The 18,581-nt window shown below is 44.0% G+C and overlaps 1 protein-coding gene across 5 annotated transcripts in view; it reads right to left on the bottom strand.

Moving 5' to 3' along the window:
- Nucleotides 1-614: 614 nt before the first annotated feature.
- RFTN1 (raftlin, lipid raft linker 1) overlaps nucleotides 615-18,581 on the bottom strand; it is a 110,791-nt gene continuing 92,824 nt past the window's right edge. For all 5 annotated transcript variants that reach the window (XM_077811298.1, XM_077811297.1, XM_077811299.1 and 2 more), the window contains 3 exons: nucleotides 15,407-15,510; nucleotides 13,843-13,924; nucleotides 615-2,471 (listed from right to left, as the gene is read on the bottom strand). In XM_077811298.1, coding sequence (XP_077667424.1) covers nucleotides 2,019-2,471; nucleotides 13,843-13,924; nucleotides 15,407-15,510 — 639 coding nt within the window. In that variant the 3' untranslated portion in view covers nucleotides 615-2,018. The remainder of the gene's footprint in view (nucleotides 2,472-13,842; nucleotides 13,925-15,406; nucleotides 15,511-18,581) is intronic.

The raw sequence follows: 18,581 nt of genomic DNA, 5'->3' as shown, positions 1-18,581 counted from the left end.
TGATGTACTTAAAAATGTTTTGCCATTATTTTTTGAGTCTTTGGCTAGCTGTTCTTCAAATTATTTTTTGGCCTTCCTAATTATATTTTTACACTTCACTTGCCAGAGTTTATGCTCCTTTCTATTTTCCTCAGTAGGATTTAACTCCCACTTTTTAAAGGATGCCTTTTCCCCCTCTCACTGCTGCTTTTACTTTGATGTTTAGCCATGGTGGCACTTTTTTGGTCCTCTTACTATGGTTTTTAATTTGGGGTATACATTTAAATCAAGCTTCCATTATGGTGTCTTTAAAAAGTTTCCATGCAGCTTGTAGGGATTTCACTTTTGGCACTGTACCTTTTAATTTCTGTTTAACGAACTTCCTCATTTCTGTGTAGTTCCCCTTTCTGAAACTAAACGCTACCATGGTGGGCTGCTTTGGTGTCCCCCAACCCCAAAGGGATGTTAAATTTTATTATGTTATGGACACTATTACCAAGTGGTTCATCTATATTCAGCTATATCCTGTTGACCAGATCCTGTGCTCCACTTCAGATTAAATCAAGAATTGTCTCTCCTCCTGTGGGTTCCAGGACTAGCTGCTCAAAGAAGCAGTCATTTAAGGTGTCAAGAAACTTTATTGTTTATGGAATTACTTTGTTTACAGAAAATGAAAAACAGAAGGTATTTTTTAAAAACACCACGCAGGACTGCCTAACTAATTATAAACTGGGACTCTTTGCTTATTAAGAAAAGAAAAGCTACTACATGTTACATTTTTAAGCTGACTAAAACTGTTTAAGAGTATATTCAAATATGATCTAAAAAAACTGTTACATGTACATTTTACTGTAAAGATTTTAATATACCTTCAAACATGAAAATGTTGACCATTTTACATCATAAAGTTTGTATGTCAGCTGAAAAACATGGTTACCTGTTGTAAAAGAAAGGTTTAGTCATCAGGTTGTATTCTTGAGGGTCATTTGGTAGCTTTCACTGACATTTGCCTGGTAGCTATTTGATTTAAAAAAAACCCCATCTTTCATCTGACACACACTACTCCAGTTGATAAACGATGAAAAGTCACATAATAGCAGTGCTAGCAGATGGTGAGCGTATCCACTGTTAGTGAATATGTACAATTAATGAGTTACATTTTACGTGCCGTTTTCATTTTCTTTTCTATTTCTTGAAACCCCAGCAAGCATTGCCAAAGGGCTGATTAGCAACCTAAAAATCCAGAACACCAAAATGAGAGAATAGGGAATCTTAGGCATTATGTTAGAGCCATCTGCTTAACACACAACACGCATTCATCAAGAGGTTTGTTTCCCCATCAGGTTCCCGTTATGTACCTACAATATTTGTGGTCTGTTTATTGCTTTATATATCTGCAAGAGTAAACTAAATTCAAGAGAATAGCAGTGAGTAGATACGTTATTGAAGATAAATACAGCTACAGCCACTTTATCAAACTTCCCAGTTCCAGCCTCTGTAAGCCTCAATACCATTTTCTTGACAACACAACAGGGCAGGGTGCAATAACTGTTTCAGCAATGATACTTTGATAAAATTATTACATAAGGAAATTGACTAAAAATGCTTCTCCTAAACTAATATGAAATACTGAATACAAACCTGTTTTTGTTAAAACAGCACAGAGCAGTTTAAATGTCAGTGGGTTTTTTTGAGTCACAGAACAAGCCTGACCATGTTTTCATTCCCAGCTTGGTAATCACAATACATTTCATCTGTACCTTTAGAAACTAAGGGCAGTAGAGCCAGTCCCATTCTCAGTAAAGTCAATGGAAATTTTGCCATTAACTTATGTGGGAACAAAAGCGGGCCCTACAGTTAGTTGGAACTTTAAGATGCCTGTGTATGTTAATTGGAGAGAATAAAATTGTATAGGGCAGGTACAAAGCCAAATTAAAAGTTGTATTAAGCAATGAAGCTAGTGAGGATGATTAGCAAAACTTGTCCTTTAGTTTGGCAAAAGATCTGCAACTCTTTCAATAATCTCGAGATGCAGGTGATTAATTGCAGGAAGCATCCATGGCTCCAGCCCCATTGTCCCCATCCCGACTGTCAGTTATTAGAACACAGCTTCCTTCATGCATGATCTGGTTCTCACAGTTGTCCAATGCATCATTGTGACTCAAGCACACTTCCACTTCTTTTTGATCAGTATCATGACTTGGATGCCATTTTTCTTCTGATTCCTCATTGCCATGGATCGATGTGTCTTTGTCCTCTCGTATCTCAGATGCCTTGTCTGAGACGCTATCCAGCTGGTCATTGAAGACTGGTTTGCAGTTCCCAACATTTTCAATTGTTGACAATTGTGCTTCTAAATTTCTTGTGTTCTCTATAACTTCACACTCTGGTTTTTCTTCTGCTGTTTGTTTCTCCCTCGAACTTAGTTTAGCCTTGATTGATTTCTTCATTTGTTTGTTGTGCATCTCTTCTTTGGAGAACCTCCAGTGAAACTATAAATAAAAGATTTGAAAGTTAAAGGTCACTTTAAACAAAAATAAAAACTCAAGTAGAAATTTGCTTTCTGAAATAATAATGGTTGATCTGGCCAAAGGATCCAACCTCAAAATATATATTGTATATGAGTACCCAGACTACTTAAAATTATTACATTTGTAGCTATTAGACACATGTAGATACAAAGCTTCTGTTCCTTTCTCTGTCTCTACTGCTTTGTATGCTTAGTAAGTTTCTTGATGAAGGATATTTCAGTGCTGAGGTAATAACCCACAATATCCTGGCAGACATTCCAAACTGTTCTGAAAGCAAGAAAATGGAAAGCTGTGCTAATGTAGACAAACAGAGGAAGAGATCCTGGAATATTATTCCAGTTTTTCAACAAGTTAGCAGCAGAAGTAACAAAGCCTGACTGAGAACACAAGCGCACACATTCACTAAGCGTGTGAAGACAGCAACTCAGAAAAATTAGAAATTCAGCTTTTAAGGTGGAATCCCACTGCTTGTTTTATGACTATCCTCTCTCTCAGATACGTGTAAGTGTGTATATAAAGTGTGCTATGTACACATTGATATAAAACCAAAATGTGAAAGAGCTGTGCAAGAACAGTTTTATAAGAAAATCATTCAAGTATTGTCTATCACATAGAAAAGTACTGTACTTCTATCCTATGTACTGTTTGGAATCTGCCACAAAATAACTCTAAAGGGTTTTCTTTTTCAGAAGCCCACAGTTCCCACAAGACCAGCATTTGCAAGATTAAACCAACATTTTGAAACTTTCAGGAACTTTTCCAAGTCAGTTTGTGGACTAAAAAATTCCAAATGTATAATCTGAGCTGCTTGTGCTAAGCCATACATACAGTGCAGAATCCAGAAGTGATTTTACAGTACAATGTTTTAAACACTGAGCATTTAGAAGACCAAGTGATAAACAGTGCAAGTAAGTAGCAAAGCATCCTGAGCCATTTGTACAAAAGTTTCTGGGGGAGAATGCACAAGGCCACCTCATACAACACACACCACAAGACTCATCTTGACCACCATTTTGGATGATCTGTGTTGACTAATGCTGAAGGCTCTATTTTGACTAGCAATAAAAGTAACTATGGTTTCTTGAAATGTTGATGCAATAGTCATAGAATTAAAATCAGAAGGGACCACCAAATTGTCTAGTCTGTCCTCCAATATATCACAGGCCACCAAAACCACCTACCACTCACACACTGAACCCAACAACTGAAATTAGATCAAGGTATAGCCCTCTGGAGACTATTGCGTGCCACAGGCAAAGAATAGGAGAGACTGAGGTGCACCGATGCCCAAGGCCCCTGCAAGGGCAGGAAATTGATTGAGAGGTACCCAGGTGAACCTGGCAGGCAACTTGGACCACATGCTGCAAAGGAAGATGAAACCACCCCAAGACCACTGGATAATCAGCTGAACATGAGCTCCCAGTGTGATGCTGTGGCCAAAAGAGCTAATGCGATCCTGGGATGCATAAACAGGGGAATCTCGAGTAAGAGGAGAGAGGTTACTTTACATCTGTATTTGACACTTGTGCACCCACTGCTGGAATATTGTTACTCTTCGGGGGATTCTGCGGGACTGTGCACCCGCAGAAAACACCCTCCCCCTGTAGATTTCCTGCTTTTCCCTGCAGAAAACGGCAGGGAAGCTGCGCTTGGGGGAAGGGGGGGGCGATCATGTGTGCAGTTTTTTGCGGGGGGTCAGCCCCCCAGACAGAGCTGAGGCATGGGCGGGGGAGCACACGGGGTTACATTTCTGCAAACGCAGAGCTGCCCAGCTCGGAGGCTGCATCTCGGGCTCCGCTGACTCTGCATGCAGCCTCCTGGCGCCAGTCGTGCTCCCCGTCTGTGTGCTGGGAGCCTTCCTGTTTTCTGTGGAACAATGAGTGCCCGCAGCGGGGCTGGGTAACGGTGGGAAATGAGGGAAGGGGGCTAAGGAGAAGGAAGGAGTGGAACAGGGCCGGGAGAGGGCAATGTGGGAGTGAAGGGAGGGGGAGGGAGAAGAAAAGGGAATAGGGGAATCGTGGGGGGGAAGTGGGAGCCTAACATGCTTGTCCCCTTGGCAGCAGCTGGGGCTCCCCCATTAAGCAGGCCCATCAAACTCTCACCCTGACAAGCCGTACCCCCCGCTACACCTGCACCCCTCTGACAAGGCCCTCACCCCACTAAGCCCCAACCAGCTGCACCTGGACCCCAACACCCAGACCCCCCCACACTGAGTCCCCATCCCCCGCCAAGCCCCATCTCCCCACACTCAGACCCCACCCCCGCTGAACCCAACCACGGTCACCTGAACCTTCTGCAGAGTCCCATTGTCCCTGCACCCGGAACCCCCCCAATGAGCCCCTGTGCAGCCAGATCACCCATTGAGCCGCCCACACCCAGACTGCCCCACACAGAAACCTCTCACCCCACACCTGGATCCCCCCACACTAAGCCTCTCCACACTTGGATCCTGCTGGGCTGAGCCTGCCCAGCCACACCTGGCACAGGGGGGCATGACCCTAGGGTGCTTCTGGGGCAGGCCCAGCCCTTGCACTGTGTCAGGGTCAGGTGCAGCCTCACTGCTGAGTCCTTGTACTGGGGGAGGTGGTGATCTCCCACCTCAGTGCAGCCAGTGGCCTGTGCTGCCATGCTGGAGCCACATTTATTTACTGACAAATAAAACTTGCAGAATTTTAAAATGTTGTGCACATAATTTTTAACTTTTTGGCAAAGAATTCGCTTAGGAGTAATATTGTGTCCAGTATTAATGCCCACAATTCAAGAAGGATGTTGATAAATTGGAGAGGGTTCAAAAAAGAGCCACAAGAATGATTAAATGATTAGAAAACAGGCCTTATGGTGATAGCGTCAAAGCGCTCGGTCTATTTAGCTTAACAAAGAGAAGATTAAGGGGTGACTTGATGACAGCCATAAGTACCTACATGGGGAACAAATATTTAATAATGGGCTCAACTGCCTAACAGAGAAAGGCATAACACATCCAAGCGATGGAAGTTGGAACTAGACAAATTCAGACAGGAAATAAGGTGTAAATTTTTAATGGCAAGAGTAATTAACCACTGGAATCATGTACCAAGGGTTGTGGTGGATTCTCCACCACTGACAGTTTTTTTTTACTCAAGAACGGATGCTCCTCTAAACGACATGCTCTCAGAATTATTTTGGGGCAGTTCTGAGGCCTGTAGTAAACAGGAGGACAGACTAGATCAGGGGTCGGCAACCTTTCAGAAGCAGTGTGCTGAGTCTTCATTTATTCACTTTAATTTAAGGTTTCGCGTGCCAGTAATACATTTTAACGTTTTTTTAGAAGGTCTCTCTCTATAAGTCTACATATTATATAACTAAACTATTGTCATATGTAAAGTAAACAAGGTTTTCAAAATGTTTAAGAAGCTTCATTTAAAATTAAATTAAAATGCTGATCTTACGCCTCCGGCCCGCTCAGCCCACTGCCAGCCTGGGGTTCCGTTCACCTAGGCCAGCAGCAGGCTGAGTGAGGCCTGCGGCCAGGACCCCAGCTGGCAAGGGGCTGGTAGCCAGAACCCCAGACCGGCAGTGGGCTGAGCGGCTCAGCCACTGCCATTCAACCCACTGCTGGTTTGAGGTTCCATCCGCCGGGAGGGTCCCAGCTGCCAGCCCCGCTCAGCCTGCTGCCAGTCTGGGATCCCGGCTCTGCCCACATAGAGTGGGTACCTACCATCTCCCTGGTTCTAGCCCATTCTCTTCCTCTCTCTCTCTGCACTGAGCTGAGGGTGGGAGTGCGCTGAGCACAGGGCTGGGGGTGAAGGAGCAGGCTGGGGGTTGGGGTGTAGGGTCTACCCGGGAGCTAGAATGAGGGAGGGGGCTCAGGGTTGGGGCAGGAGGTTTGGGTGTGGAACACTTACCTGGGCAGCTCCCATTTGGTGCGAGGGGGGCAGGTGGGAATGTGGCGGGCAGGTGCAGGAGCTCCCGTTGGTGCTCAGGGTGGGGGTGAGAATGTGGGGGTGAAAGAGTCAGGGCACAGGGTATGGGGGGGCTGGGTATGTGAGGGGGGTGCAGGGGTCAGGGCAGAGGGCTGGGGGAGTGGGCTAGGGTCATGGGGGTGCTTCCAGCCCCCTGTCCAGAGCGGCTTACGGCAAGGGGCTGGAGGGGATATACCCTGATTCCACCCCACTTCCCCAAGGCCCCATCCCCACCTCTTCTCCGCCTCCTCCCCAGAGCAGTGAGCTTCTCCCCCTCCTCCGCAAGGGCCATCAGCTGATCAACGGCAGGAAGGGAGAGGAAGGGCAGGAACCCAGCACGCTGGGGGACGAGGCGGAGGAGGGGGGACCTTGCCTGCCCTGCAGCAGCCGCCGGCAGGACCAAGCTTCTTCACCCTGCCCCCAGGAGAGGGGAGGAAGGGGGCAGGATTTTTAATGGCATGCTACTGTCTGCCGGGGTCCCAACCTGGGTTCGGCAGCAGGCTGAGCGGGGCTCGCGGCTGGGACCTGGTGGGCCGCAGCGTGCCATTAAAAATTGGCTCGTGTGCCATCTTTGGCATGCATGCCATAGGTTGCTGACCCCTGGACTAGATAATCATAATGATGTCTTCTGCCTTAAAATGTATGAATCTATTAATCAGACCTAGGGGAAAATTCCTTCCTGACCCCACATATGGCAATCAGTTAGATCCTGAGCACGTGAGCAAGAACCAGCCAGCCAAGCACCTAAGAGCACTGGCCAACTCTGTCCAGTGTCCCATCTCCAGCTGTGACCATCTCTGAGGCTTCAGAGGGATGAAAAGAAAAAAGAAACAAGGGGGAGGAGAGAATCCCTTCCTGACCCCTAATAGGTGTAATGTGCTTATAATATCCAAAAATTAGTCAGAGGGCAAAGGATTTATCTGCCTCATCCCTGAAGGAAAAGTCAACCTTCCCAAGCAAAGTCAGCCGAAACTTTCAAGTGGTTAGTTACTTCACCATTTAAACAAATTGCCTCACCAATTTGCCAGCACCCAGGTCCCACTCTGCATCATGCTGCATGCCAACAGCATGCCAGCTGTCAAAAACTCAGCAGCAGCTCCTATCGGGGACTGGGCAGATCCAGGAAGTGGGACGGACCCATTACCTGAGAGCTCACCAGCAGGGAGAGTAAACTCAGGAGTCGGGGGAGAAGGGAGGGAGTCCAGGAGGGTCAGGTTGGTGAGAGGAGGGGAAGGTTAGGCTGGTGAAGGGCACTTTGCCTCACACTTTTGCAGTTCTTCTGGCACCCATGCTTTCCATACTACATAAAATACGGGAAACTGTGGACCTTAGCTTTCTCCTCTGCCTGTCCAGCTGGAGTCCAGAAGTCATTTTCCCAATGCTACAGGTCTATACCAAAGACCACCAAGAGGACAGCTCACGTTCACAAATCTTTTGCCCTCCTTAGCAATCTGATGCAAGAGGACCACCCAAAACCATATCTTAGAGATAAAACATTTTCCAAACGAAATTTTGAAAACCAGACTTCCCCATTTTGCACCCACAGTTTTAAGCCCACAAATAACTGTAAGCACAAAGTCTGCCATTTGTGATCCGGTTCTGCTCACAGATAAGGTAGTTGTGTAAATCCCATACGTTATGCCCACAGTTAATTGCACATGCAATTGCTTGCAAGCATACAGAGGCATGGTTGAGACCCTTACTTCATAATGACAGGTTTCAGAGTAACAGCCGTGTTAGTCTGTATTCGCAAAAAGAAAAAGAGTACTTGTGGCACCTTAGAGACTAACCAATTTATTTGAGCATGAGCTTTCGTGAGCTACAGCATCCGATGAAGTGAGCTGTAGCTCACGAAAGCTCATGCTCAAATAAATTGGTTAGTCTCTAAGGTGCCACAAGTACTCGTTTTCTTTTTACTTCATAATGCTGAAGTAATGCTCCAGCTGGTCAAACTCTGAGGGAGCAAAAAATCTCCTAACAGTAGCTAGATTTAGCCTATATTCTTTTATGTTTTATTTGAGCCTAGATGTCGTTCACCAAATGTATCTTGCATATAAATATATTAAAGTGAACACTGCAATTTTTTAACTTGAGTGTCTAAATTTAGACACTCGAAAAAAGTGTCCTGATTTTCAGAGGTGCTGAGCACCCACAATTCCCATTTAAATCAGTTGGAGTTTTCCCTGAGTAGAGGCTACATATCAGGCCCAAAATGTTAAAAAGTTTCTTCTGAACTAAGGTCAGCCTTTACAGGGTTTAATGTTCATGAAGCCTAATTTCTGCTGAAATGAGCCTTAATTTTGTCTCAAGAAACAGCAGATAAACTTCATGAGTAATTAGATTAAATCTGCAGCCTGTGATGGGGCAATGAGAGATACAGTTATCGCTGTCTTACAGGAGAGTTTGTACAATTCCTTATACTTTTCCTTTCTGTTCTGCTGGCTGAACTGCATAGCACCAGACTAGTTCATATGTAGGATTTAGTTTCCACCCCTGCAATTTCATTTTAATCTTATCAGCACCTCATATTTTCCCCCTCCAAGTGTTTATCTACAAAAAAGTTTTAAACATGTAATCAAAAATTAAATAAAACTATCTGATCTTAGTGCCTATGCTTTTGTGCTGTGAAGAATGCTTAGCAACTGAATCAAATGTAAGGAGGTTTATGTCAGGCGTTTACCAGCAGCTGAATAACAATGATAGCTTTTTATAGAATTAGTATGAATTTGGATGATTTTACCTCTCCCATATTTTTCTTGAACCTTTGACTGAAAACCATCATATTTTATTACTTGTATTTTTGTACTACATTTATTTCAGACTCCTGCCCCATCCAACCCCCCCTGTTCCCTGACGGCCCCCCGGGGACCCCTGTCTTCTGACCGCCCCCGGAACCCCTGCCCCTGACTGCCCCCCGCCGCCCCCATCCAACCCCTCCTCTCATTCCTGACTGTCCCCCCAGGACCCCTGCCCCATCAAAGCACCCCTTCTCCCTGCCCCCTTATTGCCCCCGGAACCCCTGCCCCTGACTGCCCCCCGCCGCCCCCATCCAACCCCTCCTCTCATTCCTGACTGTCCCCCCAGGACCCCTGCCCCATCAAACCACCCCTTCTCCCTGCCCCCTTATTGCCCCTGGAACCCCTGCTCCTGACTGCCCCCCGCCGCCCCATCTAACCCCCTCTCTCCTTCCTGACTGCTCCCCCAGGACCGCTGCGCCCATTCCCCGCCCTCTGACTGCCCCAACCCCTATCCACACCCCTGCCCCCGACCACCACCCCGAACACCCCTGCCCTCCATCCAACCCCTCGCTCCCTGCCCCCTGACCGCGCTGCCTGGAGCACCGGTGGCTGGCGGTGCTACCGCCGCACGGCCCAGCTGGAGCCAGCCACGCCGCCGCGCAGCACAGAGCACCGGGTCAGGCCGGGCTCTGCAGCTGCGCTGCCCCAGGAGCTCGCAGCCCCGCCGCCCAGAGCATTGCGCCAGCAGCCCAATGAGCTGAGGCTGAGGGGGGAGGGGCCGGGGGTGAGCCTCCCGAGCCAGGAGCTCAGGGGCCGGGCAGAAGGGTCCCATGGGCCAGATGTGGCTCGCGGGCCGTAGTTTGCCCACTTCTGCTTTAGGTGGTGATCCACATTGGCACCAATGACACTACACCTGGCACTATTTGAGAGACTTCAGGGATCTAGAAAGGGAGCTGAAGGAGAGGAATATCCAGACTATCTTCTGGGAATCCTTCCTATGCCTCAAGTGAGAGAAGAAAGAAGAAATCAGAGGTGAACAGTTGGTTAAGTAAGTGGTGTAGGGGAGAAGGTTTTGTGGGATACTGGGGCACCGATCTCCTGGGTGATACACCAATGAGGGTATCTGGGAGGGCTTTAAACTAACCAGAAAGGCAGAGGGTGTTAATGGAGCAATCGTGGTGCCAACACCCAAATATGTAAACCAGCCACATGGTGTCATGCATATGACAAATCCAAGCACAAAGGGTAAAGGTAAGGGACACATTTTTAATCATCTATATTCTGATGCTAGGAGCCTAAGTTATAAACAAGAGGAGTTGGAGATGCTCATGTATGAGAAGAAGTATGATATGGTTGGTATTACTAGAACTTGTGGGATGGTTCATGTGACTGGAACATTAAAACTGATGGTTACAACTTATTCCATAGAAATAGAGGAAAAAAGAGAAGGGAGTAACACTTTACATCGAAGACACAGGAGAGTGTTACCCAGGGACCTCCTGATGCCAGTTGGCAGAGGACACAGGAGATGCACAGAGTTTTACATGGATCCCCTGCATCAGGTATGCACATAATAATTCACCAAAGGGTGATAGGTGAGGACTCTACTGAGAGCCAGTAGTCCACTGATCATCATAATCATTTTGAAATGTATGTACAAGTTAATATTTAAGGAGCTATGTATCTATAATAGAAGTTATAGTCACAAAGCCTAGGCCTTAAGGCAGGTAACCAGGAGATGATGTGACTCAGACTGATTCCTTCTGGACAGGATGTAATAAATGCTTATTACCCTGTCTGGGCATTGTGTATTGTCCATGGCACAATATAGATCTATTTGCATCTGGAGCCAAAATGCTAATCAAGGGATTGTGAAATCTTCAAGAGAGGAAATTTACAAGAAGAAATAAAACAAAAGGAGGGGGATCCTGTTTATGAGTAAAGAGAATGAATTGTTGGAGTATATGTGGGGGGCAGAGTTCTCCCCTGCACAGTATCCCCCCGCACCCTTCCTTGAGTAGGCAAGCTGGCAGTGTGACTTGTCTCACAAACAGAAGATCACAACTGAGCCTGGCTTGTGAAACGCTGGGAGGACTTTGGGATGGGCGTTGCTATATAAGACAGGAAAGTAACTTGTTAAATAAATCCAGGTTCTAGAATGCAAGTTATGAAAGTATTTTATATGTAACTATTTGTTTCCAATATTTCTATTTGCCGTCACTTGAATCTCTTCTCTTTGTTAAATAAACTTTTGCTTGTTTTTCCCATAAATATATCTAACTGCCGTGTGTTAAATGGAACTGTGATCTGAGGTGAAACTGGTAAGCTGGAGTGCTCTGCTTCTTTGGGAACAGCAAATCTGTGAATTCTGTGAGTGTCCAATGGACCAAGGGCTAGACGCTCCTGGGGGATGCTTGGAGGGCTTGGCAGTTGAGTGTTCCTATCACTGACTTGCAGAGGGCCAGAGAGAGGAGTGCTTGTGTTGCCCAGGGCTGGTGGAGTCAGGGAGTTGACACATGACAAACACAGATAAGGCTTCTTCATGCTAAGGGCAGGTGGTAGCGAGCTGCCTCCCAACCCTGGCTAGTCTTGGGAAGTGTTAGAGTCATAGAGGATTCAGAATCACAGAACCTTGAAAGCTTACGGATTAAAGTTCTAACTAGTAAAACCAAAGATGGGCTACTGGCGGGCATATGTTACAGGTCACCAAATTCCACTAGTGAGCAGGATGAACTGCTCATTAGGCATCTGCCCATAAAGGGTAGAAGGAAAAAATTGTGTTATTGTGGGTAACTTCAGCCTGGTGGACATTTGCTGGACATTTCATGTAACCAGTAATGAAATGTCCTTAAAGTTTCTAAACATTAATAGCTGATGATTTCTTAAAACAGAAAGTCCTGAAACCAGTATGATGGTGTGAGGGAACTCAACAGTGGATCTCATTCTGATGGCCAAAGGTGACTTCATAGCAGGCCTAAAAATCAGTGGTTGCCTAGATACTAGTGATCATGATCTGATTATATTTACTTTGTGCAAACAGAATATGGCACCAACTAGTAATATGTTTATTTGGAACTCTAAGAGGCCAACTTTTCAAAGAATAAGGCAATTAATTGTCAGTATAACTGACGGAATATAAATTTAAAACGGGAAGCGTTAACAAAAATTGGTAATTGATCAAGAACATCCTATGGATGCCCAACAGCCACGAAAAAGGTTATCCTAGACAACAAATCATCCTGGTTAAAAGCAGTCCACATGGTGGGACTACCCCAGAACTGTAGACCCTGGGAGCCCTGGCAGTAGGACAGTGAAACCGACAGTCTTGTCAGTTTTGATGCTGCTACTAATAGTGATGAAACTGACAAGACTGTCAATTTTACTCAGTGGCTGTCTGAGACTGGGGAGCAGATTTTACTTTGGAAACTCCGTATGTCAGTGATTCTGAAACAAATTTTGGGGGGATTTCTGATTCATAGGAAATAAAAAACAAACTGAATTAATTCCCATTCGGAATGAAACCAAATTTTAAAACTATAAAATTTCCTGTGAACTGGAAATCCTGTGTTTTGGCCAGCTCTGCTCCTAATGTCCAACTCCACTTAATAAGCAGGCTCAACATTCTGCACTAGCTGAACTTCTGAATGGTCCCTGGGTGTCATCCCATTGCATTGGTAACTAATGTCAGAGTAGCTGCAGTAGATAGAGCAGGAATAAAATGGAGGCAGCTCTAGTAGCTTCTTCATCCTCTGATGGCTTGCTTTCACTAGATGGGTTGTATTTCATCTTCATACTTCACTTTTTTGGCTCCCTTGCATGCAGGTTGGGAAAGGTGAAACACATGTGAACAAGACCTGCTGGTCGGCAATCTGCTATTTTTTGCCTTGTACAAATCTCTGTATTTTCTCCTATCCTTTAAAGTATGACATGTTTGGGCCAGGATTTCTGCATGCTGCTCATTTAATAAAGGGAAGTGAAACACCTCAGGGAAGAGGGAATAAAATGAAGATGTACTGATACCTGTCAGCTGCATGCTCCATTAACGCTAGCTTGGTTTGGTTACTTTTTATAGGTTAGTGAAATTCTCCCAATCTCATATGCTAGTATTTATTTATATTTCAGAAGCACCTAGAAGCTCCAACTGAGATTAAGGCTCCACTCTACCAGACTCTATCCAAAAATATAGCAAGAGACAGTCCTCTGCCCCAAAGAGTTTGTAGTCTAAACAGATAAGGCAGACAAAGGGTGGGAGAAAGGAAATATTACGGTCCCCATCGCACAAATCATGAACAGGGGCAAACAGAGATTAAGTGACTTGCCCAAGATCACATAGGAAGTCTGTGGCACAACCAGGCACTGAGCCTACATCTCCTAAATCCCACTCCAATTCCTCGCTGTGTTTATTGTTTTTAGTAGACCACATAGTCTCTAGCTCCCTCCAATGGAAGGAAGAGTGAAGGACAGCACCTTTCATGTCCTTTGAGTATTTTGTTATTTCTTTGGTTTAATAGTTCACACCAGAGTTCTAAAGTGTTCTGATAATATTCAGCAAACCTTCTAAGTCATTAGAAATGTTGAAACTGATGTGGAAAATCAATTAGAATATCAGAGTACTGCCGCAATAAACCTACACAGGAATTCAAGGTCATTTACCTTAGATTCTTTCTTCTTTGCTTTCTGGGGTAGAGAGGGTCTCTGAAGAAAGACAATCTGCTTAGTGGCTAAATTCCCCTCCCTGTAAAACATAATCCTGAAAATGAGTCAAGCTCATACAAAGTAGGATTCAAAATCCAAGAAATACCTCAGTCATTTGCTTAAACTGGGCAAAAGAGAACCACCAGAAATAACCTAAACATCTGACTGTCTCAAATGCATATGGATAGAATGGTATTTGTTGGGAACCATCATCTTAATTTAGGCTCATGTCTAATTTGATACACCTAAAATCCCAGTTCAATCGCTGATGTTTTTTCTGCCAAATGTTTTAGAATTCAAGTATCAACACAGAATAAAGTTTTTGAAAAAAAAATCAGTCTATGTGACAGGCATAATAATCTTTATGTGCACTACAATGTCCATTACACATTGCAGTGTGCTTTTACTAACCAAGCAATAAGTGCTGCCAGATTCTGCAATAGTGATAGCACTGATTAATGCACAGCTTGGGTGTGTAGGAAAGCACAAGGCAAAGCAAAATGCCTCCATCGCTCAGGCTGTGCGTTAATCAGCACTAACGAACAATCTGAGGCATTTTATGGAGCTAATTATAAAATGGTTGACAGAAAGGAGTGGAAAGAAGGGAGAACACAGGACAATGTTGCAAAAAGGGATTAAAAATCCTTATTTGTGATTTTTCATCCACTGATTTATTCAAGAGTGTATGAAAAACATTAGATTAGAATAACTCCTTCCACTGGCTTTCCCAGCGTGTTTGGTCTTTATAGACTGTAAGCATTCAAGGACAGGAACTGTCTTCATCTGCGTCTCATACACCACTGGACACAAAGTTGGTGCTTTAATAAACAACAACTTGGCAGATCTATTTTTTTTTATTCATGACTGATGAAGTCACCTATTTGAAGAGCAGTTCTGGAATGTGCAGTAGTAAGGATCAACTGCTGTCACATGCCTGTATTTTTAGCCAGTCCCCATGAAGAATGTTTTAAAACTATTTACATTTCTATTAATATAATTATGCTTATGATGTAAAAGTAGATATAAAAATGACCAAAACCCACCGACAAAGGAAATTCCAACTGAAGGCTACTACAGTACTATCAGTATTATTTCACCCATTTTGCTGAGCTACTGCAGCGAACGATATATAACACCACACACTGTTCTGATAGCTACTGATGAAAGACAACATGTGCTTCTACCACTAGGCCACACCACTCTACAAAGGGAACCACAGTTAGTTTATTTTTTTTTTAAATGGAGCTAAGAACTTACACCTGCAACCCGGCACTCCACATACCAGTCTGGCAGCATTCTAACACCCACCCCCACCCCCTTCCTGCCCGCAAGATTTGTGACAGGGCTGAGGTGGGGACAGAAGTGCTCAGACTGACCCAGTGGCAGCTGCAATGTGGCTTTCTTGGACAGTTTAGTGCGCATGTGCAGGGAACTATATGCTAGGAGAACAGGGAGCTGTCAGCACAAACTATCATGCTGATACAGAGACTTCCTTAACCAAAATGCAGTGCCCACACAGTACCTGTTTGTCTTTACAATTGGAGTAGGAAGCACACAAGTCAGCTGCCAACCATATACCGCGAGAGAGTTCAACAGTGGAATATAATCTGTCTGCACTTCAACTCCCTGGGAAAGAAAAATGAACTGTTAGGATTATCGCTTGATGTGTGACAATTTTTTTTTTAAACAGTGTTTTGTGTTGTTTCTTTACAAAGTTAGATCATTTTTGCAAGTTAAGAAAATATTTGAAAACGCAAGACATGTAGGATCATTCTCCAGTTCTCACTGAAGAGTTAAATATATTTGTTTAAACAGTGCAAATATGAAATTTCTTTTTGGGCTCTAAACCGTCCATGTGACAGCTGATGAATCAGATAAACAGGGCTAATTCATTTTGTTTTATCAGAGCTCCCTTGGACAAGTGGCCTCCTGCAATCTTCATTGAAAAAAGAAGAATTACATCCCTGCAAACAAAAAGGAATTCATGAGGCACAAAAACGCATTACACTGTGTGGTCAAGATTCTGCTCTTGATTATGCTGGTGCAAATCCTGAGCAATTCTCCTGAAGACAAGCAAGTTAACTTCTGCTTTACACCAGAGCTAAATTTGGCCCTCCGATTTCAAAGCATTTCATGGGGAGTTAAATGATAGTATGGTGGTAATGAACCCATGTTATTTGCATCCAGCAGCAGAAAGAAAATATAAGTACAATTTGTTTTATTTCTTTTGTCACCGCAGACAAATAAACATTGCCTGTTTGTTATTCTGAATCAGGAAATATGTGGGCGAGACCAAAACGTTACCTTTTAGTGTAAAAGTCTAGCTTCACTCAGAGATGCTGTACAATAGGCCCTTGCTAATTCTCCCTCTGCTAATCTATAAACCCAATAATTCGCTCGAAAGGAACAAACAGTAGTCTCAGTAAAGATTGCTACAGGGAGCACTAATCGTACAAAATGATCTATTGCACATTTACTCTTCGGTGTTACCAATCTTACTGAAGTATTATCATAAATTGCTAATACACTTGTCACTACAAATACTATTACACTACATGACAGTATAAATTCTGCTTGCCAAAATAAATGCACAAATACATTCTGTGATGCTGTGAGTGTGTGTGTGTGTGTATTCATTTTCTTGTTAATTCTCAAAACAGGGTAAAGCATCATAGTTTTACCAGTGATCAGTGTCAATCAGTAAGGTACTAGTTCAAATCAAAGTCTATACATATTGTAATAACAATAATTTGAACAGACATAATTCATATCCTACTGTAGTATTTTAAACAGAGGACCTGATTTTCAGTCTTAATTGGGCTTTCCTTTTTGTGCATGCGATTTATGTCACTTAGATAGCTATATAACTGAAAGGCAGGTATAGCTGGGTAATTAATCACTTACATGACCTAAACTGCCAAAAGAAAAGGAGTACTTGTGGCACCTTAGAGACTAACAAATTAGCTCACGAAAGCTTATGGTCAAATAAATTTGTTAGTCTCTACGGTGCCACAAGTACTCCTTTTCTTTTTGCGAATACAGACTAACACAGCTGCTACTCTGAAACATGACCTAAACTGCATATGAACTAACTAAAGGAGCAAAACTGTACCCATTTAAAGGAAAGCCATGATTTGAAAATCTGTCCTAAAATATGCACATGAGCACACATTGGATTAACCTTGCTTTGGGTTTCTTCACAAAATCTGTCAGATGCTCACAATGATACACCTACTTACAGAGGTGAGACATATTTGCAAGGACTGGCAGCATCACCTTATATAAGACAGCATGAAAGTACAGGAAAGGAAAAAGATGGCTTTTAAGAGAAAAGATAAATTCTAATTTAGCTTCTGACTCAATTCCTCAGAAGCTTATCAGAACTTCTTCAAGACTACCATGACAGCAGAAGTGTCATGTTTATGGAGCCTCAGAGCTGCACAAATCAGAGATTCCACCAACCCCACCATCTTTGTCTTCCCTCCCTCCAGCTGCCAAACTGACTTTTTCCTCTTTTCAGTTTTTAAAATGGCCCAGTGCCTGAGGAAAATCTATTAAAGGTACAGACAGATATCCAAATGCCTTTGAAAGCAAATACTAGGAAAATACTAGTTATTTTGGAATGAATTTATAACAAAATCGGAGATTTGTCAGAGAGCTCAACAACACCTTATTTCCAGAATTATCCAGAAAAGAAGATAGTAATATCCAGAACAAGGATAAAGACTGAAACCAGAACATTTGCTGTGGCAGGCATGCCACTGGGCAGCTGCAAAAGGAGCTGATTGAAAAAAATTCCCTCTATCGCACAGTACCATGAGCAGGAAAACTTTTGGGACTTAACAACAAAGGACATGCAAAGAGTGGCTCAGGACAGACAGGGATGGCAGAGCCTTTTTTGTGCCCTAAGCGATGTCTGATGGTGCAGGAAGGATTCAGACTTCAGATTCAGCACCTCAGGGCTAAGATTATCAAAGACAGCCTTCCTGTTTCATCGAGAAATGTGACAAACATGTCAAAATCCGAGAGTAGTTATGGCAACCAGGAAGAGCACCACAACAACACAAATCACATTTGGCTGCTGCAGGAGTCAAACCATTTCAGCAATGCGTTGTCTCCTGCCACAGCCAGTTTTCTCAGCAGGCTCCTGCAGCGGCAAGACAATGAAACCCTGTGGGATTTTGACCTGTCTGACTTGTCAGATCTATGCATCACCTGTAGCAGATGATGTTATATGTCTCAACAGACGCTTAGAGAGAGAAAAGAGCAGGCTAGGGTTCAACAAAATTAAAGCATTTATTAGTTCAGAAGGTTGAAGTGTATAAGAAAATTGAAGGGGAAGGATTAGGAGAAAAGGGTGGATAGAAATTGTTCTAAAGGTGGTTTCTGTTTTCTGTAAGTGTTAGTCTCATGGTGCCTTTTTATCCACCCTTTTTTCCGAATACCAGTCAGCTGGGTTTCTAGCACCCATGAGAAAGCATGTCCATACCCTGCCAAGGTACATACCTGGCCCTAGAATCACTTCCATGGCCCTCCTTAACAGTTCTGCTGGAAGTCACTCAATGCCTCTGTGGAATCAGCCAAAGTACCTCTCCCCAGGTCACCATGCCAGTGATCTGCAGGCACACACCTCCTGCCCCATCCCAACTAGCTCTGTTCAGTGGTGGTAGGTAGGGGAGAGGACAGCAGCCTTTTTT

The sequence above is a fragment of the Eretmochelys imbricata genome, chromosome 2 (genome assembly GCF_965152235.1).
Source record: "Eretmochelys imbricata isolate rEreImb1 chromosome 2, rEreImb1.hap1, whole genome shotgun sequence".
NCBI lineage: Eukaryota > Metazoa > Chordata > Testudines > Cheloniidae > Eretmochelys > Eretmochelys imbricata.
This window is presented reverse-complemented; position numbering and strand designations above follow the sequence as displayed.